Raw genomic sequence first — 23,587 nt, 5'->3', positions numbered from 1 at the left:
GTTGCCGACCTCTGTTCTAGTCCAATCCCCTGTTCCTTATATGTTTTAGCCTTCAGTCCCCTTTGTTGCTCTTCTCTCTACTCTTTCTAAAGTCTCAATATCTTTTTTACATTGTGGTTACCAAAACTGGATGCAGTATTCTAAGTGTGGCCTTACCAAGGAATTGTAAAGTGGTATTAACACTTCACATGATCTTGATTCTATCCTCTGTTAAGCACTGTGTTGGCTTTTTTGGCAGCTGCAGCACACTGCTGGCTCATATTTAAGTGATTGTCCACTAGGACTCCGTTACTACTATTGAGCAAGGTACCACCTATATCACAGGTATCAAACTCGCCACGTCACTTGACGTGTCATGACGTATGATGACTTTTTTTGCATTGCTGCAGCTGGGGTGGGTACAGCCTCCGTATGATGCAACTGACCTGCGGGTCGGTAGTTTGACACCCCTAATTTATACTGTACCTGTACATTTGGGTTTTTTTTTTGCCTAAATGTAGAATCTTACTTTTTTCATCACCAAATTTCGTTTTGTTAGATAGTACCCAATGTTCAGGTCTGTCAAGATCCTTCTATATCTTAAGCCTATCTTCTGGAGTGTTGGCTATTCCTGCTAGCTTGGTGTCATCTGCAGATTTGATGAGTCCCCCATCTATCCCCTCATCCACATCATTGATAAAGATGTTGAAAAGCATCGGGCCCAGAACAGAGCCCTGGGGCACCACACTACACACTTTCCTCCATGTACATGCAGTTCCATTGAGGACCACATGCTGATACAGCTGGCCAGCCAGCTTCAAATCCATCTGGCAGTGATGCTATTTAACCTATATTTTTCTACTTACCAAGTAGTAGATTGTAGCAAGTTGATTTAAATACAATTTTAAAATAAAAACAGATATGTGCTCAGTTCAAAACAAATGTTCTACATTCATATAGACCAGCTTGTTCTTGGGATAGTCGTAGAATGTTTTTTTGGGGCGGAAACTAGCTTGTGCTCATTGTATTTTGAGTTCATTTTGCATATCATTGTTGTTCCACCTTTATTATTTGCATACATAAAAATATTTGATCCCAAATACATTTCCTAATGAAATTTTTCCTAGGTTCTCTTTCAGTTTATTCAACTTAAACCATACATAGTTTGAGATCACTTATATGGTGGCTTTTGAAATAGTTAAATCAATTTTAAAAATAGAAGTATTTTTAGCAACTGTTATGTGTTGTGCTGTAATGAATTATATTACATACCGTACTTGATAACCTGTGATTTGTTGGATCATCCTTTTGGAGATATTTCCTTAACTGAACAAAAGTGAGATCTTGATCTCTCAGGCACATGAACTTTGATTGTAAATGGGCATATTGATCAGAAAATGATTTTTATTGCCATCATATTTGCAAATGATCATTAACCAAAGTAGTTATTATATCAGGAATGTGTGTATTAAAAAAGCTTCAGGATTTGACTTTTTATTGGAAATACTAGATACACACACCTCAGTTCACAGATGTTAGGATGAAACTGCAGAGTAAACTGTTTCCATGTACTCTGGCAGAAAACTTTAGAGGCTGTAGTATATGAAAAGATTTTTCATCTATAGGTTATATGCATGTGCAAAAGCACAATTTAGCCATCATTTTCAGATATTTAATACTAGGCACACTGAATATTGTCTACTGGCAACATAAAAGTAGCAACTGAGATTCCAAGAGTGGGACAAAAGAATCCAGCAATCAGGCCAAACAACTAACATAGCAAAGAAACTGATCAAAAATGAAACTACTTAGCCAGCAAAGTTATAATTGTTATAGAATTTCCTGTCACAAGATGTAGTGACCATTTGATTAGAGAACTCAGTGGAAACTATTCAGATTCACAGAACAGTATTTCTTAGATATTTTGCTCTCTTCACACTTTTAAAAGTTTAGAGAAGACCCAAAAGAGCTTTTATTTATCTATCAATATGTGAAACATATAAAAATAATAATTTTAAACACATTGCATATTAAGATAAATGAAGTATTCTTCACCCTATTTTTAGCAAAACAAAAACAGTGTTTTACATTTTTGCAAATATCTTCAATATTCGGCAAATAATTTTGTTTGCAGACCTCTGAAAGTGTCTTGGTGAACCCTCAGGCTCCTTTGACCATACTTTAAAAAACACTTTTATAGAGGATACTCGGCCCCCCACTATTACCCATGAAGTTTACAAAATCTCCAAGTTGCACAGCAGATCTTGGAACATAGTTTATAAGAACACAATAAGAGAGTCAAGTTGTCTTTACATACTATACTTGTAGACATCTGAAAAGCACTTGGTTTGATGAGTAATGACCAGCTGAACCTTTCCCCATCCAGTCTTTACCTCACAGTCAACTTTGAGAACAGGTAAGTTTCCATGAGAGTGGTAAGCATTTATTTCACTGAAAAGATTTTGAAAGCTTTCAGATTTTTTTATTTATTTTTATTTATTTTAATTCCATTTATATCCCGCCCTTCTCCGAAGACTCAGGGCGGCTTACAAGCTTGGCAGTAGCCTTCATTCTATGTATATGCCTGCTTATTAGGGCTTTCACACACACCCCAAGCGGCATTATTACAAAGTCAGCTTAATTGCCCCCAACAATCTGGGTCCTCATTTTACCTACCTCGGAAGGATGGAAGGCTGAGTCAACCTTGAGCCTAGTGGGATGCGAACCTGCACTAATTGCAGGCAGCTGGTGTTACTTAAGGAGGCATTAGCCCACTGCTCCACCAAGGCTCCTTTTTATGGGTTGTAAAGATAAAGTACAACTATACCTGCAAAATGTATTACCTGGTTGTGAAGTATTAGCTATGAAAAATGTTTACCCTGATATCATCTTCTTGGCAAAAGTTTTGTAACTTTATTATAATAAGAAGAATCCGGTTGTTGTTTTTTCAAGAGGCAGAAAGAACATCGTCAAGCAACAGGAGCCATCTTTTTTTTTTTTTTTGGAAAACTAAATATTTCTTCCATTTTGCCATTTGTTTCTGATAATTATCAGATTATATAGTTGGCTTTACTGAATATGTGAGTCAAACATGAAATAAGGATTTATATTATGAGTAAAGCATACAGCTATTAGCTTTTTTCTTCTAGAAATAAGCTATAAACATGTAATTCTTTAGCTCATAGGTTACTACAAATTCTATTAGATGGAAAAGCCTGCACCATATGTTATAAATGCCATTGAAATGAGGTGCAAATATGCCTGTATGTAAATGATCTACATATGCTTCAGAACAGGATTTATTGTTTCTAACCAAATCTAAGTAAGGTTTGTGTATGTTGCACCTTTTCAGTCATACAAAAAAAGTTGTTTGTCAGCACTAGCTATATAACTAGACCTGTTGCAATATTTGAGCAGTTTTTAAGGGTGGACAATTTTAAATGAGAGATAATTTCCCCAAGAAATCTTTGTTCCATTTATTCATCCAAGTACATTTCAAGTAATTCCATCCCTAGTTGGTTTTTCAGAGATAGGCAACAATTTTAGTATATTTTTTAAAATCTCCCTTAGCTTGAGTATTGCTTATGTGTTTCTATATGTATCACTTAGAGAATTGAATATAATTTTCTCTGTGTGTGTATATTTACAAATATAAACCTATGCAGCTAGTATACATGCACATAAAGAGGAAAAAAGATATAATTGCTTTTTTTCTCTTGACTCTTGCTACAACACTTTATCTTTGGGTCAAAATACACCAAATATTATCTATTTGTTAATGGAATTAAAGTATATTGTATTTCATTTATTAGATTATAGCTCATGGTTTTTTTAACCAATTATTTCAATTGGATGAAATGAACTTTGCCAGAAAATACATTTTTCCTATCTTTGAAATAATTGTTAAATCAATGTGAGTTCATGATACTTTATTTCCTTAGAGTCTGAGACATAATCTTATTTCCAGTTTATTACTAGAGAGCTGGAGTGGTATTTTTGTTGGTATAACTATTCATCAATGCAAGAATTATTCTTGTCTTTTTGGCGAGTGACAAACAACACTACAGAGAATCAAGACATTGGTTTAAGAAATAACATCCAAACATAATAATAAAACATTCAGGAAAGACAATGAAACAATAATAACTCAATAAACATAAGTGCCATCATCATTGTACTTAGCATTAATAAGTATGTTATGTAGTGGGTTCTGGAGAGCAGGAAGGACGCTGAGACGATGAGTACAACATAACAGCTCTTTATTAGATGGAAGTGACTGTACTGGGGAATAGGGGCTACCTGCACTCTTACATATACCTGGCCAGTACCTGGCCAGGTACTCAACCAACCAATTGGTTTGAACCTCTTCCCGCCAAAACAGTTACAGTTCAATGCCTCCTGGTGGTGACTCTTATACACAGCTTTAGGTGTTGCAGCAAAGCTTAATATATAACAAAGTACATCTGTGAAGGCCCTATAAGAATATTGATGGCTTTGCAGAATGATGTCAAGGTGGATGCCAATTTAGCCTCTGGAAGGAGGCTATTCTACATGCCAGACAACAGTGTATCATAATAGGGGAAAAATAAAGTACCAGGAATAAAAAATGAAATGAAATGAAAGATAGTGCATCCAGGTCAAGGTGCCAAATGTGGAAACTGCAGATTAAGCAGCATGTTTGAGAAATTCTCACTTATTCATTCCACAATTTATATTTCATTCCATTCCTGGAGAGTCTGAGCAATTTATCATACCTGTATGAAAAGATTAAAAGTCAATATTAATATCTGACTAACATAAACCAAGTGTTATGATTTTATTTGACCCCAAATCTGAAGATTCATCCTTTTACACTTTTTAACAATACAGTATGGTAAGAAAGGAATAGTTTGTATATCCAACAGCAATCTGTTACAAAAGATATATAACCTAGAAACATTTATATCTAAGCAAATCAAATCAGGAGGATTTGGAGGACAGTTTGGAGTAAGTATGCTAGCACTTTGAGAAAGCAATACTATTTTTCCCCTCATTCTAGAATCTGAATAATATCTAATAATGCATTAGTGCATACCCTAAACTATTTCCAATTGATTCTAAGTCATGTTAATGCTCTTATATTTGCATGAAGTCATCTGATAATAGTTCTTGTCGATCAGATGGTTGGCAGTTTGGCGGGTCGAATCCCGAGTGCCGTGTAACAGAGTGAGCGCCTGTTACTCGTCCCAGCTTCTGCCAACCTAGCAGTTCGAAAGCACATCAAAATGCAAGTAGAAAAATAGGGACCACTACGGTGGGAAGGTAACAGCATTCCGTGCGCCTTTGGCATCTAGTCATGCCAGCCACATGACCACGGAGATGTCCTCGGACAAGCACTGGCTCTTCGGCTTTGAAACGGAGATGAGCACCGGCCCCTAGAGTCGGAAACAACTAGCACGCATGTGTGAGGGAACCTTTACCTTTACCTTTATCTTAAATATTATTTCTTGGTATTTCTTGGAAATTTAAGCCTTAATAATTAAAATTTACAGGTGTTTATATCTTTGGTAAAGAATTAAAATATTTGATAATTTCTGAAAGTTTTGTCAAAATTTGGTTAAATTTTAAAGTCTTAAAGTCTTACTGATAAAGCTTATATTGTAGCTTCAGTTATTATTCCATAGGAGACTGTCATGAATTTTGAATTTTATTTGCCTATGTATACTGTATGGATAGTGGGTGACATTTTATCTTTAGTTAGTTAATTTTCTGTAGCCTCCAATCCCATACATGTGGCTTTTGCCTGGTAGGCAAAATTAAGAAAACACAAACAGTACAAAAAATAGCCCTCTAAAATAATATCAAAAATCATTAAAAATATTAAAACAATAGAAATCATTTAAAACCATAAAAAACTAACTTGTGGGAGAGTACACTCAATGCCACCAGTTTGCACTATATTACATAATTCCTAAGCCTGGTGGGAAAGCTATTTTTTTTCTTCCCCAAAGCCAGCCAGGTTGGTGCCAATCAGAGCGGGGGGGGGGGGAAAGGGGGGTAATGATGTCCCAAAGAGCAGGTGCCACAACAGAAAAGCTTCTTCTCCTATGATATTCCTTCATAGAGGGACCCTAGCATGCTTCCTCCCAGGCCTGACCACCTGTTTGGGAAGAGGTGGTCTTTGCTCATTATAATAGCACCTGAGGTTCTGCTGGGTCATTCATAACCCCAGTGCACAAATAAATGTTTAGATTGTATTCTTTGATATTGCTATTTGATTATTTCCTGACATTTTGCCAGTAGCATATACTGGTACATTTGTTGTTTTTGTTTGTATTTTATGTTATATGGCATCGGCTGTGACAGCTGATAGATATACAGACAAACTAACAGATGTGCTCTGCTTTTGTTCTGGTGATAGAAGGAAGAGATCAAAGATGCTGAGAACACATAAGTCTTCCTTGTGAGGGCTGCAGAGATCTTTCACAGCCATTTGTCTCTAACTCTCTGTGTAGTCAGACCTACAGAGTATTGAAGGAGATGTGAACCAGATGCTTGGGCACCTAATAATTTAATACTACAAAATATACCATAAAGAAAGAAAGAAAACATATCATACAGCATTTTTTAATTATGTACAATATTTACATTTCATTCTTCTGTATTTTTGAAAGTGTCTCTTTGATCCGGATGTTATCACTAGTTGTTAAATGTTAGGTTTTTTTTTCTTTTTTCTTCAAAATATATGTACTTTTCAGAATGTTACAGGAGGACACAAAATGAAAAAAAAATTCAAAAAACTGTCAAGATATTCTGGCCCTGGATTTCCAACCACGAAAAAGAATATTGAAGCTGTAATGCTGTATGTCTATGTGTTGCTTTCCTAGCATGAAAGCCTAACCCTACTGTATAGGGATATGACAAACCTGTTATTACAGGAACATTAGACTGGTCCTTTTTTGTCTGAATCATGATGACCCAATAGTTCTGGTAATATGGCAGTTTCTGGGAAGATTTTTTTTTTTCAGAATAGGAAATAGTTTGCAATGTTCCGGAATACTTTGGCCACGGAATGGCTGCTTTCTTTTCTGTTGAATATTTGGTATATTGAACATTTCGGCTGCATGGCTCCTATGCTGCAGAATGCTGCTGCTGTTGTTGTTGTTGTTGTCGTTTTTCTTCTTCTTCTTCTTCTTCTTCTTCTTCTTCTTCTTCTTCTTCTTCTTCTTCTTCTTCTTCTCCTCCTCCTCTTCCTCCTCCTCCTCCTCCTCCTCCTCCTCTTCCTCTTCCTCCTTCTCCTTGTGGTCCTCCTCCTCCCCCTGCCCCTCCTCTTGTTTTTTATTTTTATTATTTTTTTTTTATTTTAAATACAATTTTCCTTTAAAAAACCCCCCTTCCCCCTCCCTCCTCCCCTCCCTACCTCCCCCCTATCTCCCCCCCTCCCCCTCCCCCTCCTCCCTCCCCTACCTCCCCCCCTCCACTTCCCCTCCTCCCCCCTCCCCCCCCCCGACTTCCCAGAGCAAAATACAAGGTATATATCTAAAAGGCAATCATAAACAATCATATACTAACAATTATAAACTCTAAAATCCATCACTCTCTAGCTTGTATATAGTAAACCAATCCTTAATAATACTAAATATATATAAAAAACTAAAATAAAAGAAAACTAGCATCATTCCCATCTATGTTCTTCCACAATTCACTATTACCTTAACATATTCTCATTTGCACATTAATAAATAGTTCTTACACAAATTAACCCACATTAACCCACAAAACTTTCTTCCTCTTCCTCTGTAGTAAGTTGTCCATTAATTCCAAATTAAAAAAAAAAATCTATTACCATACATAGCATCCCAAAACTTTTTTTTTTTAAAAAAAACACAACTACCACTTAACTATAAATATTTTGTGGAAGTTCCATAGATTTCTACTGGTCTTATTTTTTTTCCTTTTTTGAGCGTTTTAAGACAGCACGCGTCACCCTCTGTTCTCTAAGATCATCCAAAAGAGTTGCAGCTTGAACTCCTCCTGTACCCTTCTCGTCTATCTGTGCATCTTCATCCTCTTGATGTTCTCCTTCTCCAGATCCCTCTGCAGCTTCCAGAAGTGTTGATGGGGTTACTTTCAAGACATTATTATAAAAATCATGCGCTTGCTTCACATTACTCAAACAGTACCTTTTGCCATCATACATGAAGCTCAACCCAGCTGGGATCTCCCATCTGAACCTTATATCTCTTTGCTTGAGCTCTTGCACAAGAAATATAAAATCCTTCCTTCTCTTTAAAATCTTTGGAGGAATTTCTTTTAGAACCAAAACTTGTTGACCAGCAATCACAACTTTGGTATCGTAGGCAGCTTGTATAACTTCATCTCTAATTTCCCTTTTTACAAAATAAACCACCACATCTCTAGGCAACTTTCTCTGTTTAGCAATCCACGAATTCACACGAAACACTTTGTCCATACCTTGTTTTAATTCAGATGCTGGATGGTTCAATACTCCCTCAAAAGCCTCAGAAACCAGCTGCTTTAAATCTTCCTTAATATTCTCTTTTAGGCCTCTAATTCTCACAGCAAACTGCATCTGGTAAAATTGAGCCAAGCTCTGTTCACTGTCAATTTTGTCTTTTAAATCTTCAATTTCCAATACTTTTGCTTCTAATAAAGCATTCTTTTGAATCAAATCTTGCACTTGATCATCCAGCACCTCCACACATTTAGCAACTTTTTGCACTGAGGACAAAATGTCTACCTTCATTTCTCTAAGTTTCTGTTCCATCCTTTCTTCCATTCTCTGCTCCAATTTCTCCAATTTCTCCTCCATCTGTAGAAATTTAACACCCATTGACTCCAAAATTAACTGGGTATGTTTTTCAAGATCCTTCGATGTCAATACATCAGGAGAATGCAACGCCTGCAGCAATGATTGTTGTTGCACCGGAGAATTTCCAGCACTCCGAAAAGTTCTAGGGGGAGGTTTAGCCGCCATCTTTTACTTACATTTGTGACGCACTTTCACTTTAAGTTTTAAGCAAAGTCCATCAAGCTTGAGAGTAAAATAAAATCTTCTTCATCTCTTCATCTTTCCCTCTTGTACTGCTCTGCCTGCTCTTTCCCTTTCATAGTCTCTCCTTCAAGCAGGGATGGTCGCAGACGCCTGGCTCTGCTCCATGAAGTCCGGAGCAGAGACGCTAGCCAGCTGGGAGCAGCCCAGGCTACGGGGGAGTTCAATCCTTCAGCCGCCCAAGCTCCAAGCTCAGGCGGCCCCGGAGAACTCAACCCCCACCTGGGGGCTCACCCCCTCCTCTTCTCCCGAGGAGGGGGCTTCAGATTCGCCCGAACAGCTGATCGGCGCTGTTTCGGGCGAAAAAACACCAGCTGAGCCGCGGGCAGCCCGGGAAGGCTCCCTCCGTCGCCGCGGAGCCACCGGAAGTCCCTGCCCCTCCTCTTGTTATCTTTGATTTAGTGGTTTAGAATTAGGGAAACAATAGATAAAGTGAGAACTGTGTAATTAGGAATACAGTGAAAATACAGATTAATACTGAAACAAAAGTATAGAAGAATTTTAAGGCATCTACTATCAGTAGCAGAGCATAACAAAAAAATATATCATTAATACTATAGGTAGTCCTTGATTGCCAAAATGAAAATTTTGGTCATTAGTTTCTGTTACTTAATAGTTGTTAAGTGCGGTTGCCCAGTTTATGATCTTCTAGTCACATTTATTTTATTTATTTATTTTAATTCCATTTATATCCTGCCCTTCTCCAAAGACTCAGGGCGGCTTACAAGCTTAGCAGTAGCCTTCATTCTATGTATATGCCTGCTTATTAGGGCTTTCACACACCCCCCAAGCGGCATTATTACAAAGTCAGCTTAATTGCCCCCAACAATCTGGGTCCTCATTTTACCTACCTCGGAAGGATGGAAGGCTGAGTCAACCTTGAGCCTGGTGGGACTCGAACCTGCACTAATTGCAGGCAGCTGGTGTTACTTAAGGAGGCATTAGCCCACTGCTCCACCAAGGCTTTTGTGAAGTGAATTTGTGAAGTGAATTTGTTTCCCGTTGATTTTGCTTATCAGAAGGTTGCAAAAGGTGATCACATGACCCCAGGATACTGCAAAGATTATAAATACATGCCAGTTGCCAAGCATCCAAATTTTGGTCATGTGACTACAGAAATACTTTTTCTCCTAAGTTCTGTCTTAGGCCCCTGAGTAAACCTGGACCAGTAACCCTAGGAAACAGGCAGGGGCAAAACTTGCCAAGAAAACTCCAGGGTAGTCCAGGCAATCATTAGGAGTCAAAAACTGACTTGAAAGCACATAAATGCAATGCAGGTTAATTAAATTATAGATGCAGGCTAGAACCATACGTTATACAATCTGTTACCAAGAGTTTTAAAAACATTAGCTCAAAATTATAAAATATAGTAAGAGTGCTTAATTCTATTTCAGAAACATTGAATATTTAATGATAAGGTTTTATGATTTTAGAATGAAATTGAATAACCTAACAGAAATCTTGAAATTCTAAAAAGTTGGACACACTATGTCCTTTTGTTCTTACATTTGCAATTCCAAACTTAAGATGTCAGGAAATAGCAGAGTTCACTCCCATATCACTTAAGGTTCCTTTTCACTTCAAGACTACATTTTCATCCTGTTTTTTAAACAAATAGGTAATCATTAAACATATTTTACATATGTTTAGGACCTTTGTACAAAGCCCTACTGCCCTTTGAGGAATCAGTGTTTAGGTTATATTTTCTTCCCTTTTAAATTTCCTAATTCATGTGTAGCTTCCCCCTGCTCAAAGACATGATAAAAAAACTGGACTTTCTTACACGAGGTATACACATTCACACAAACACACTTCAAAAAGCATGTTTCTTTTGAAACCAAAAGTTTACAAATAGTTTTCAAGGGCCCAAAGCAGGATTTTTATTTGAGGGGGGGATAGGGGAGGGGAAGCTGAAGCAATGCTTCTTTTATCAACCTGCCATTGATTAATTGATACATAAAATCTACTGGGGATAAGATTTTAGTTGGATAATTGAGTTTTGAAATTGCCATCTTTAAAAGAGTATAACTACAATTAGTTAGTACTTTCTCATGTTTTTTTTAAAACTGTCTCATTCTCTAATTTTCCTGCTCTTAGCCATTGCTATATCTTGTTATCTGCTGTGTCCTTTTTTTAATGTACTGGCCTGCACAGTTTAGGAAAGCCAGGCTATATTCCTTAATATCTTCCTATATGAACTTAATATACCTGACCATAGAGTTGATGTGTTTGGTGAAGGCTTCCACTTCCTGTATTTTTTAATCTTGACCCGAATATTGTCCACATACCTATAACAGTGAGTGGGTGGAATTCTTGTGAAGGAGTTTAGGGCTTTGGTTTCTACCTCTTCCATGTACAGATTGACCACAATGGGAGACACACTAGCCCAGCTGGCTTTCTGGACTGTGCAATACACATTAAGAAAGACAAAAATCTTAACCTTGAAGTTTACAGAAACATACACATACAGAGAGATCAGTATTGACATTTTGATCTCACCACCTACAGTGGCACACAAAATGGATTTTTCATTATGAGGTAGGTTTTCCCAGCTGTTAGTTCACCTCCTTTTTGTATGTTGTTAAACTGTTTGGCAACAAGAGGGTGTACAATAGCTACTGTCAGGGCTTTTTTCCTCATAGAACGCTCAGAACGGAGTTCCGGCACCTTTTTTGGATGGAACCTTGTAGGGTAGGCAAGGCGGGTTGTTTGACATGTGTGAGTTCCGGCACCTTTTTCTTTTACAAAAAAAGCACTGGCTACTGTAGTTGTTTCTACCAAAAATCATGCATTCATCTTAACCGGGTGCTGTCAGAATCTTGATTTTCTTTTCCATCTTTTCCATAGCTGCATCCAGAATCTACTGTTTCTTCTTTGCCAAGTGTAGATTGGTTTACTAAAGTCTCTCTCCACTGATGGATTGCTAGAAAAGTTTTTATTTGACTGAAATTGGAGATTTCTACTTATAGTATGTAGTTCAAGGTTCATACCTGCTGAACTTCTTGGCTACAGCTGTTATTTGCTGCTTTAGTATTTCCAGGGCTTCCTTAATTTTAGTAGTTAACTTTTCCTACAAGGAAAAGTTGTGGAATATCTAATAGATCTTGGAAAAATGAAGTAGCATGACAGAAAAGGAATTACAGTCCTTACAGAAGAAAATCCTGATCCCTGGTAAGGGCAGAAGCGTGAGTAAAAGATTCAAAATATCTCCACCTTATAAATTGAGCTGAACAATTGATTTGACAGGATTCAGAGATCTTACTTGAGGGCTACCAAGAAATCCAAGTGGTTTGAATTTATCAATCATGAAGCTCTGTAGCTCAGGGCAAAAGTAAGCAAGGGGAAATATAATATAAATATATAAATATAATAGATGGTAGTACCATAGCTGACCTATACTGTAATTTTATTTTCAGATCCCTTGCTATCAGTTGCTAAAATAAAATTTACCTTTTAACTTGTTTACCTAATTACTATAACTCCAAGATCTTTTCCTGATCAGTTATTGCCATTTCATTTCGTCCGGTCTCTAACCTTCGCTTTTTGGCAAAGGTTGTTGAGAGCGTGGTGGCACAGCAGCTCCCTTTGTTCTTGGATGAAGCTGATTATCTAGGCCCATACCAATCGGGTTTCAGGCCCGGGTACAGCACGGAGATGGCATTGGTCGCGCTGGTGAATGATCTCTGGCGGGCTCGGGACAGAGGTTGCTCCTCTGTCCTAGTTTTTTTAGACCTCTCAGCGGCTTTTGATACCATCGACCATGGTATCCTGCTGCGACGTCTCAGGGGGTTAGGAGTGGGAGGCACAGTTCTCCGGTGGTTCTCCTCTTACCTTCTGGGACGTTCGCAGTCGGTGTTGGCAGTGGGGCAGAGATCGACCTTGAGACCTCTCATTTGTGGAGTTCCTCAGGGATCGGTTCTCTCGCCTCTCCTGTTCAACATCTATATGAAGCTGCTGGGTGAGATCATTCGTGGTTTTGGAGTTGGGTGTCACCAATATGCTGATGATACCCAGCTTTTTATTTCGACCCCAAACCACCCCAGTGATGCCCTCAACGTGATGTCCCGTTGCCTGGAGGCGGTCCGGGTCTGGATGGGGAGGAACAGGTTTTGACTCAACCCTGACAAGACTGAGTGGCTGTTCGTGCCGGCATCCCGTGAAATTCCGATTATTCCATCTTTGGCCATGGGGGGTGAGCTATTACGCCCCGTAGATAGGGCTCGCAACTTGGGGGTCCTTGTTGCGTCACAGCTCTCTTTGGAAGAGCATATTGGAGCTGTGACTAGGGGGGCCTTTGCCCAGGTTCGCCTGGTGCGCCAGTTGCAGCCCTATCTAGACCGGGATGCCTTGCGCACAGTCACTCATGCGCTCGTGACCTCTCGTCTAGACTACTGTAATGCTCTCTACATGGGGCTGCCCTTGAGATCCACCCGGAGACTCCAACTGGTGCAGAATGCAGCCGCGCGAGTTGTCTTGGGAGTTTCCCGATACTCCCATGTTACACCTTTGCTCCGCGAGCTGCATTGGCTACCGGTTGCTCTCCGGGTGAGGTTCAAGGTGTTAGTGATGACTTACAAAGTCCTTCATGTCATGGATCCGGATTACCTACGGCAACACCTGCGGCCGGCGTCAACTTCCCTCCGTCCAGTGCGCTCCCACAGAGAGGGCCTCCTCAGGGTGCCATGTGATCTTCCAAGGTAAGCCGTGAATCTAGGAGGACTCCCAAGTTGCGAGCCCTATCTACGGGGGGTAATAATTCACCCCCCATAGAAAGAGATGGAATATCCGAATAGACCCGGGATAAAGGTATGCAAAGCCACTCGGTCTTGTCGGGGTTGAGTTGAAGTCTGTTCCTCCCCATCCAGACCCGAACCGCCTCCAGGCAACGGGACATCACGTTGAGGGCATCACTGGGGTGGTTTGGGGTAGAAAGAAAAAGCTGGGTATCATCAGCGTACTGATGATACCCAACTCCAAAGCCACGAATGATCTCACCCAGCGGTTTCATATAGATGTTGAACAGGAGAGGCGAGAGGACCGACCCCTGAGGAACTCCACAAACGAGAGACCTCGCGGTCGACCTCTGCCCTCCTGTCAACACCGACTGCGAGCGTCCCTGGAGATAGGAGGAGAACCACTGTAAAACCGTGCCTCCCACTCCCAATCCCCTGAGACGCCGCAGCAGGATACCATGGTCGATGGTATCGAAAGCCGCTGAGAGGTCTAATAGGACTAGAACAGAGGAATGACCCCTGTCCCGAGCCCTCCAGAGATCATTCACCAGCACGACCAATGCCGTCTCCGTGCTGTGCCCAGGCCTGAAACCCGATTGGTACGGGTCTAGATAATCCGCTTCATCCAGGACCAAAGGGAGCTGATGCGCCACCACACTCTCAACAACCTTCGCAAGAAAGCGAAGGTTGGAGACCGGACGAAAGTTGTTCAATACAGCTGGGTCCAAGGCAGGCTTCTTGAGGAGGGGCCTCACCACCGCCTCTTTCAAGACGGCAGGGAAGCTACCCTCACTCAAAGAAGCTGATATAACTGCCTGGAACCAGCTGCGTGTCCTCTCCCGGGCTGCATAAACCAGCCAGGAAGGGCACGGGTCCAATAAACATGTGGTGGAGCTCAGTCTCCCCATAATCCTGTCCACTTCCTCCGGAGTTACAGAATCAAACTCCTCCCAAGTTATATCGACAAGACCACCCGCGTCCTGATCGCCAGACTCTGCCCAGTCAGAGTCCAGACCGGTCCGAATCCGAGTGATTTTGTCCGACAGATAATTGTTAAACTCCTCGGCACGACCCTGCAAGGGTTCCTCCCTCACCTCCTGATTAAGGAGGGAGCGAGTCACCCTAAACAGAGCGGCCGGGCGATTATCTGCGGACGTGATAAGGGTAGCGAAGTGATTAGACCTCGCCACCCTTATCGCAGCGAGATAAGACCTAATATGGGTTCTTAGTCGCAATCGGTCGGATTCAGATCGGCTGGACCTCCAACCGCTCTCTAGGCCCCGTCTCCGGCGCTTCATCTCCCGGAGCTCCGCGGAGAACCATGGAGCTCGACGGGATCTGCATCGGGTCAGGGGCCGCAAGGGTACAACTCGGTCAAGAGCCTCAGTGGCTGCCCTTTCCCAAGCTTCCACTAAGGCATCTGCCGAGCTGTGAGTGGGGGAGGCAGGTGGGGACCCCAGCGCTGCCTGGAATCTCGCGGAATCCATTAAGCGTCTGGGGCGGTACCATCTAACTGGTTCCATACACCCACGGCGGGGGGTGGCAAAACGGAAGACCAGCCGCAGGAGATGATGATTGGTCCATGACAGGGGCATAATAATTGGAGAGCCCCCACCAAGATCATCTAACCACCGACCAGATAAGAAAACTAGGTCAAGGATGTGGCCTCCCTCATGAGTCGGTCCTGAAATTACTTGTGTCAGGTCCATGGCCGTCATGGAAGCCATGAACTCCCGAGCCAACTCAGATGATCCTCCCAGAGATGGTAGATTGAAGTCCCCCAAAACTATAAGTTTCGGGAACTCAACCACCAACCCAGAGAGGACATCGAGAAGCTCAGGCAGGGCTGCTGCTGCGTGACTAGGCGAAAGGTACACCAGCAGCAAGCCCAACTGCACACCAGGGCCTCATCTCAAGAAGAGAGACTCACACCCGACTATCTGCGGAACGGTGGCCTCCCGCGGAGCTAAGGTCTCCCTCATAACAACAGCCACTCCCCCACCCCTACCCTGAGCCCGAGGCTGGTGTAGCACCCGGAAACCTGGTGGGCAAAGATCAGCCAGAGGAATACCGCCCTCTGGGCCCAACCAAGTCTCCGTGATGCAAGCCAGGTCCGCCTGCTCACCCTCAACCAAGTCACGGATGAGAGGAGCTTTATTAACGACAGACCTGGCATTCAGGTACACCAGCCGGAGCTCAGGCGGCTGCACATCCTCACTCCCGGGACCTCGGGGTAGAACAAGAGGGTCGGAACGCCTCACCGCTTGCAAGTAGCGGAGAGGCCTTCCCTGAGATCGATACGGCCCTCTGTTCCTGCACCCGCTGCCATTCCCTAACGTCGTGGGAATAGGCATTCCCACGACTTGCCCTGGAGCCCCGGGGGCGACCGATCCCCGCTCCTCCCCTCCGCGATCAATCCCGGCCCTGGCCTGAACAGTGGTTGCTGGACTGCCCCCCCGTATCCGAACAACCAAAAGAAGTTCCCACCCCCTCCCTAACCTCCTAAAAAATTTAACCAAAAAACTAACCAGGGGCCTCCTATTTGGCTTATATCGGTGGCCCCTACCCATGCCCAGCCATCTCTCAGGGTCCCAACACTCGGGCCCTTCATCAAGAGGAGGTGTAAAAAGTAAGGCGGGTCGCTCCCAGGATGGGGGGCCCCCCTGAGAGCGTATAAGGTCGTGCTGGAATAAGTCAGACGCATGATCTTAACAAGTCCGACAAAAAAACAGCAAGGCAGACCAGGTCAACATGGGAGGATCTCAAAATAAATAAATCGAAGGCAAATGACCAGAGAGCCAGCCCAGCTCCACTGCCACTAGAGCTGGGAAATACCGGAACAGATCGAATCCCGCCCTCTCACGGCGGTCAAAGCCGGGGGGCAACCTGGTACATACAAACCGGGGGAGCAATACCCCCCAGAGCTCTCACCTCTGGGAGGCAGCAGATGTAAAAACTTAACCACTCTCCCACAGTGGTTGTACCCCGGACCTTCCAAAATTATAGGGGAGGGGAGGAGAGAAGAGGAAATTAGAGCAAGGGAGTCAGCGAAATACATCAGGGCTGATAAGCCTGTAGAGATACAGAATGGTAGGAGAACTCCGGTTACAGTTCAAAGTCGTATTGTAAGAGGACCAGATAATAGTCGGCCAGGAAGGGAAACCAAGACCATGGTAGTTCAACCGAACCACAAAACATGGTCTAGTCAGTTTCTAGCGGCGCCGAGGTTAAGATTATGTCTCATTAGCGTCCGAGGCATCAGCGTCCTCATTCCCCCACCAGGCCAGGTCACCATACCAGAGAGGCCGCGGTACTCCACTCTCCTCGCCGCCAGCCATCTCAGACACCAGCCAGGCAATATCTCCTCCACCTGAACACTTCTACGCCAACGCTGCTCCGAGCCGCGATTCATAGTTAGTCAGTCAACACGCGGCTCTCCCAAGCAGCTGAAAGGCGCTCCGGAACACCACCAAGCTCTAGAAAGTTGTCCCGGGCTCCGCAGGCTTCAGAACACCACCAGGATCCGCAGACTCCAGCAGGGGCTGACAATCAGCTGGCCGACAATCAGCTGGTCCATCAGGGGCCGACAATCAGCTGGTCGGCGGAGCGCAGGCCTCCAAAATCCTCCGCCCGGCTCCAACGAGTTCTTAGCCAGGCTCTTAAAATTCTCAAACTCCCCCGGCATCACATTCACTGGTCGGCGCCTCATAGAGCAGAGCTCCGAAAAATATCTAGGTCTTCCCGGCACTCCAGCCGCCTCCGCTAAGATTTGCCGAGTCCGCCGATCCCCCGCGGTCCGAAAAACAGCTGGTCGTGCGGCACGGGGAACTACTCAGCTCCTCCGCGTCCTCCAGGGCCTCCAGCAACTCTTCCGGGCTCAGATGGAAAACCTCGGAGAGTCCGGGGCTCGCGGGGCGTTCATGGGGCCAAAAGATGATGGTCCAGAAGCTCACCTCGTCCCCATCCCATGTTCATCACAGGGGAAAATCCTGTGAGGCTCCCAAAGGTCGCCACATTGCCGGAGCTCCGCACGGAGCTCAGCCGAGCACGTCCGCCATCTTGGGCATGCTCAGAAAAAAAAAATCAGTCGTTTGATTACTGTAGTTTGATTTGATGGGATAGGATAGCAAATGAATATGTTCTTATTAAAATATCAGCAAGCTATTTTAAGAATCCCTGAGAACCCTCAGTTAAATCATGCTTTAATAAATGTTTGGATTACTTTTAATTTATCGGTGAGACATATAATTTCATGACTTTTCCCTTTTTATTTAGTTCATATGATTTCCTTCTTGGGGAAAAAAGTTTGATAAAGAGTTTCTTTGCTATACCTTCAGCACTGAGAACAGATGCATAGAATTCATTGGGTTTCTGTATCTTTTTTTTTGTCCTTAGTAAGTAATTACTTAGTTTCAAACAGGTCAAAAGCTTTCTCAGTAAGTAAAAACATAATAATTTTTCTTTATTAAATGATTTTAAAGCTTTTATTGTTGGCACCCAAATTTGTCCTCATTTCTTTTTAAGAAAGTCAACTTACTATTTATTAGATATTCTGATGCCCACATGGACATCACTACTTTTTTTAATCTGCTCATTTAGACTGAGATTAGCTTATTCTATTCCTATAGTACAGACATGTCAAACACAAGGCCCGGGGGCCGGATCCGGCCCGTGAAGTGGTTTCATGTGGCCCACGAAGCCATCCTGGAAACAGTGAGGGAACGGCCCCCACTGCTGTGGCCCTTGCCCAGAGACCCTCCTTCTGCCAGAGACCCTCAGATCTGTCCCACTCCTGCCCAGGCCCTCATAGGCACCCTTGATGTGAACGATGTAGAGCTGGCCATGCCCACCCAGTAGGCCATACGCACTCTAGCCACGCCCACCCAGTAGGCCACACCCACCCGGCCCCTTGAGGGCAACCGCAATGCTGATGCGGCCCTCAATGAAATTGAGTTTGACACCCCTGCTATAGTACACAACGTAGATATAATTAAGTAGAGTTAGTCCTCTACTTAATTGAGTCCAAAAATTCTGTTGCTGTTTCACATTTTTCCCCATTTTATGACCTTTCTTGCCACAGTTGTTAAGTTAGTAACACAGTTGTTAAGTAAATCTGGCTTCCCCATTGACTTTAATTAATTAAATAAATAAATAAAATGCTGTTTCACATTTTTCCACATTTTATGACCTTTCTTGCCACAGTTGTCAAGTTAGTAACACAGTTGTTAAGTAAATCTGGCTTCCCCATCGACTTTAAATAAATAAATAAATAAAATAGGCTGACAAAAAATATCCAAATATTTACAAGATTAAGTTAATTAATTTAATGGTTGTCAACTTGCAGATAGATCTCCTGTACTTGGTCTTTAGTAAATTCACATTTATAGAAAGGTAGATTTGATTTCCAAATAGTAAAGCTTGAACCCAATTTTTTTTTTCTTCTATTAGAAGAGCTCTTGAAACCCTTGAGTAAAACTAAACTGATTGTAAAGTGATTCAATATATTTAATATGACTTTGTTTGGATATGCTTGGCAATTAGCACATAGCAGGAAAATGGTATATTTCTAGCTAAGGAAATGCTTATAATTTTAAGATAAAATTACTAAATGTAAAGAACTTTCAAAAATAGAAGAGAATCTATACATACCAACAATTTTCCCGTTAAAGGCAGAGTTGGATATAGTTCCAAGATCACTTGCCATTGTGACTATGGCAATTGTTATTTATTGCATTTCCTAAACTGCTAAATCTCCTGGGAATGCAAGGCAGATGGCTCAAGGTTCCTCTGCATTTTCAAAGCAGAATTTCCTTAGCAAATAGTTGGACAATAATTTCTTTCTTAAACAGTAAAACAGGTCACACTTTTTATAACAATGACAAGGATTAAACATCATTAGGATTTTGAGTTATGATTGGGGGGACTTCTCCTCTAGGACAATGGGAGACAAAATTATTGCTTCCTTCCATGGGAGGGAGCTTCCTTCTCCAAGCCTGAGTGTTTCCTGCCTCTGATCCAGAGGTTTGGTCTTCATCTTTTCTTCAGGGCTACGTAGCTTGATTTTGTTGCTATTAAATAACTTTGCTGCAGGTGAAATTTTACTTATCCTGTCTTTCTCACTGCTGAAAGCAAGCCTAGAATAGTCATCAGAAATTATACTTCAACACATTCTGGTGCGAGAGAAGTTCCCTGAGGATGGGCTCTAGCACAAGTCTGAAAGCTCAGAAGATTAAAACTCTGTGTCATGGTTCTGACGGATGAAACTCTTCAAAAGAACTTCGAGGCATTGTTTACCCTAAAGAATCTTTTATTCGAGAAACAAAGTATCAGCACTACATAGTTGAAACCAAAAACTAAATTCCCCTCCCCTGGATGCAAAGTAACAAAGTACAATTCCCTCCTCCAATAAAAAGTCATAAATCACATCAATTAGCTTGAAATGTGGGCTTTCTCCCCAGCTCTCCAGCCTGCCAAAACACTATTAGCTCTGGGCCCAATGTCCTTGGGTTCCCATGGCTGAGTTATTATTGTTATGACTAGCTGGACTCTAATCCCTATTCCCCCTCCCAGCATCAACTAATTCTAAAAGCAAAAGAGTAAAATGGCTGCATTTCCATCTGTTGTCAAAGCAGGAACATCCAATGTTAGCAGTGTTGACACTCTGGTCCTGATAATCAACCCAGATTGGATTATTATTCCAACATTATCCTAGGACCCATATATTCGCCTTTATTCATGATCCTTCAACTCCCATTCAACTCCACTATTCTGATGGTTGCATAGTTGAAATAAGAGTCAAGGGACCAGTTTGATAGCAGAATATTGACTGAAGGAGTCATTCAAACTCAATAAGCCAACAAAAGTATTGGAAAACACAGCAGTTATAGTTATGTCCTTTTACCAGTAGCATAATTGCTGGTGAATTAAATCCCCTCTTTGCAGCAATGACAAACTTTATTATGTTCATTGATACAGACATGAAACATATGACAACTAAAATATACATCCATAGCGCTGCTGACTCATTTAAACTTGCGTAAAATGGATAATCTAATGCATTATGACATAATCATTATTTTGCCAGAGCCTGTGAGTTTTTAAAAAATATTTCACTCCCTGCATGGTGTTCTTGGTATTAGTCAGATAAAAGACAACATAAATAAATTTTCCTAGCAGGAACATCTGCTAGTTCATGGGCGAAGAACATATAGACAACTAGCTGTCCACTCGGGCGCCATCCGGAGCTCAACCGGTAACTGATTCCATAGCTCCAGGGCGCCCACAGAGAAGGATCTCCCCCTGGGGGCCACCAATCGACATTCTCTGATCGGTGGCACCCTGAGGAGGCCCTCTCTGTGGGAACGCACAGGGCGAAGGGAAGTTGATGCCGGCAGCAGGTGTTCCCTAAGGTACCTACCTTGGAAGGATGGAAAGCTGAGTCAACCTTGAGCCTGGTGGGATGTGAACCTGCACTAATTGCAGGCAGCTTGTGTTACTTAAGGCTCTGCGCAGGGAAAGCTTTAGAGTGAATTAGGAAAAGTGAAAAAGTGAATTAGGAAAATAGGGAATGGTTGCTGGAATCAGGGGCTGCCACAAAGAAGAGGGAGTCAAGCTATTCTCCAAAGCACCTGAAAGCAGGACAAGAAGTAATGGATGGAAACTAATCAAGGAGAGAAGCAACCTAGAACTAAGGAGAAACTTCCTGACAGTTAGAACAATTAACCAGTGGAACAACCTGCCTCCAGAAGTGGTGAATGCTCCAACACTGGAAGTTTTTAAGAAGAGACTGGACAGCCATTTGTCTGAAATGGTATAGGGTTTCCTGCCTGAGCAGGGGGTTGGACTAGATGACCTCCAAGGTCCCCTCCAACAACTACTTCTTCTTCTTCTTCTTCTTCTTCTTCTTCTTCTTCTTCTTCTTCTTCTTCTTCTTCTTCTTCTTCTTCTTCTCATTATTATTATTATTATTATTATTATTATTATTATTATTATTATTATTATTATTATTATAGTTTAATCCACTTGCACTGTTTTATGTTTACATGTTTGATGACAAACAGCCTTATGTTTATAAGTGACAGTTTTCCTACTAAGCACCTGCATGTCATAAGCATTTGAATTAAAATTACCATATTAAAATCAAATGTGATGTTTTTTAATTTTTATTTGGTGTGCGTTGGAAGAGGGGTAGTCTTATACGGCGAGTATAGCCCAAACCCTATAATTTAACAGGAAATGTAGGGGGTCGTCTTATACGCCCAGTCTTATACGCCGGAAAATACGGTAGCAAGATGTGTGAAAGTGGAGTGGTAAAAATACTATTTCATATCACAAAATGTAGCCTACTTTGTCATTAATCATTGATAATTTATCTGATGTGTACCATTTGAGGATGGCATGGCTAGAATGACATTTCTACGACATCTATCAAAGAGATTGCTGGTACTACATTGCCTGTTTTTTGTTCTGCAAATAAAGAAGAGTCTAACACTGACCATTATCTGATTTTGGCAAAGGACCGAAAACATGGGTAACTCTGGTCCATCTTTATTTGTCCTGTCCTGTACTAAAGTTTTTCACTTTTACCATTATTGACCAAACTCTACTTATGTCACAAAGTATTAATTATTATATTAATACCATAAAGTTGTAGTGGTCTGATATGACAACAACTGAGATATTTGATGAGAAAATAACCATTCAGTGCCAGTTTTAATCCTTAATAAAGCCATGTAAATATCTGTTGGACATATATTTTATTACTTTGTAGAATTTTAAAAGATTATTCCTGAATATAAAGAGGCAACATGAGTAAAATAGTATCATGTGTAAGAATTAAAATCATTCTGCAGGAAAGGCAGTACTTTTGATATTTTCACTGGATTGCTTGATTAATTAACATTTATTTTATTACTATTCTAGATGCTGAAGAATATCAACCACCAATATGGAAATCATACTGTGAGTATTCAGACTCTAGAAAATGACAATGGGAAGAGGGAATAAAATTAATTTGGAAATGTTGCAGATATCAACACCAAATGTAATTTGGAGATATAACATATGAAAAGAGCCTAGAGAAGAAGTAGAAAAAAACAAGAATTGAAAGATCTAAAGTCAAATGTTTTAAAACTTGAATCAGAGAAAGATTATAAATTAAACTAAACAATGGTTTGGAGAGATTAATGGCTGGATCTGTAGTATATGTAAAAGATTTCCTGGTATAGAATGTTAGCTCTCTGTAATCAAATACAGAGCTGCAATTCTTTAGAGAATTCTCAGAGTTGCAACCTGAAGGCTAATAAGGAAGATAGTAGCTTCTAATAGATATTTTTTTACAGAGGTAAATGGTTTTTCCTCAACTTTTAGTTTTCAGGCCATTTATTCATGACAGATAGCATTGATTTGAATGCAGCTTTTGTTTCCTGGAAACTGTCTCACAGATTTCCAAGGGCGTATTGAGTAAAATGTCAGTTATATCTTTTCGTACTGAAGAACAGCCTATATTTAAGGTGGATGCATTTAAAGAATAGAATCTGAAGAATAGATAGATAGGATTTCCAGATGATAGCCACTGTTTGTATCTATTACATGGGTTGCTGGATTTGATCATTTTTATTGTTATCCAAACCTCTGTCACAGCTTTTTCTAGGACCTAGCAATAAATCTCTATCTCTAGAAATCAAGCAGAAGTCAAGAGCTTCCAGAGAAATAGTCATAAGCAAAACTTGAATGTATAATAAGTTGCTATATCAGATGTAAGATGTCTTAACCACAAAAGAAGATTAGCTACAACCCAGTCTTTTATCGAATAGAATAGAAT

General features: G+C 41.4%; 1 protein-coding gene across 2 annotated transcripts in view; it reads left to right on the top strand.

Annotated features, from left to right (window-relative positions):
• CHN2 (chimerin 2) overlaps positions 1 to 23,587 on the top strand; it is a 161,950-nt gene that overhangs the window by 19,703 nt on the left and 118,660 nt on the right. For both annotated transcript variants that reach the window (XR_014494078.1, XM_083376151.1), the window contains exon 2: positions 22,687 to 22,725. Coding sequence is in view for 1 of the 2 variants with exons in the window: in XM_083376151.1 (XP_083232277.1) it covers positions 22,687 to 22,725 (39 nt within the window). In the remaining variant the exon portion in view is untranslated. The remainder of the gene's footprint in view (positions 1 to 22,686; positions 22,726 to 23,587) is intronic.

Source organism: Vipera ursinii (genome assembly GCF_947247035.1).
Source record: "Vipera ursinii genome assembly, chromosome: Z".
Taxonomy (NCBI): Eukaryota; Metazoa; Chordata; class Lepidosauria; order Squamata; family Viperidae; genus Vipera; species Vipera ursinii.
This window is presented reverse-complemented; position numbering and strand designations above follow the sequence as displayed.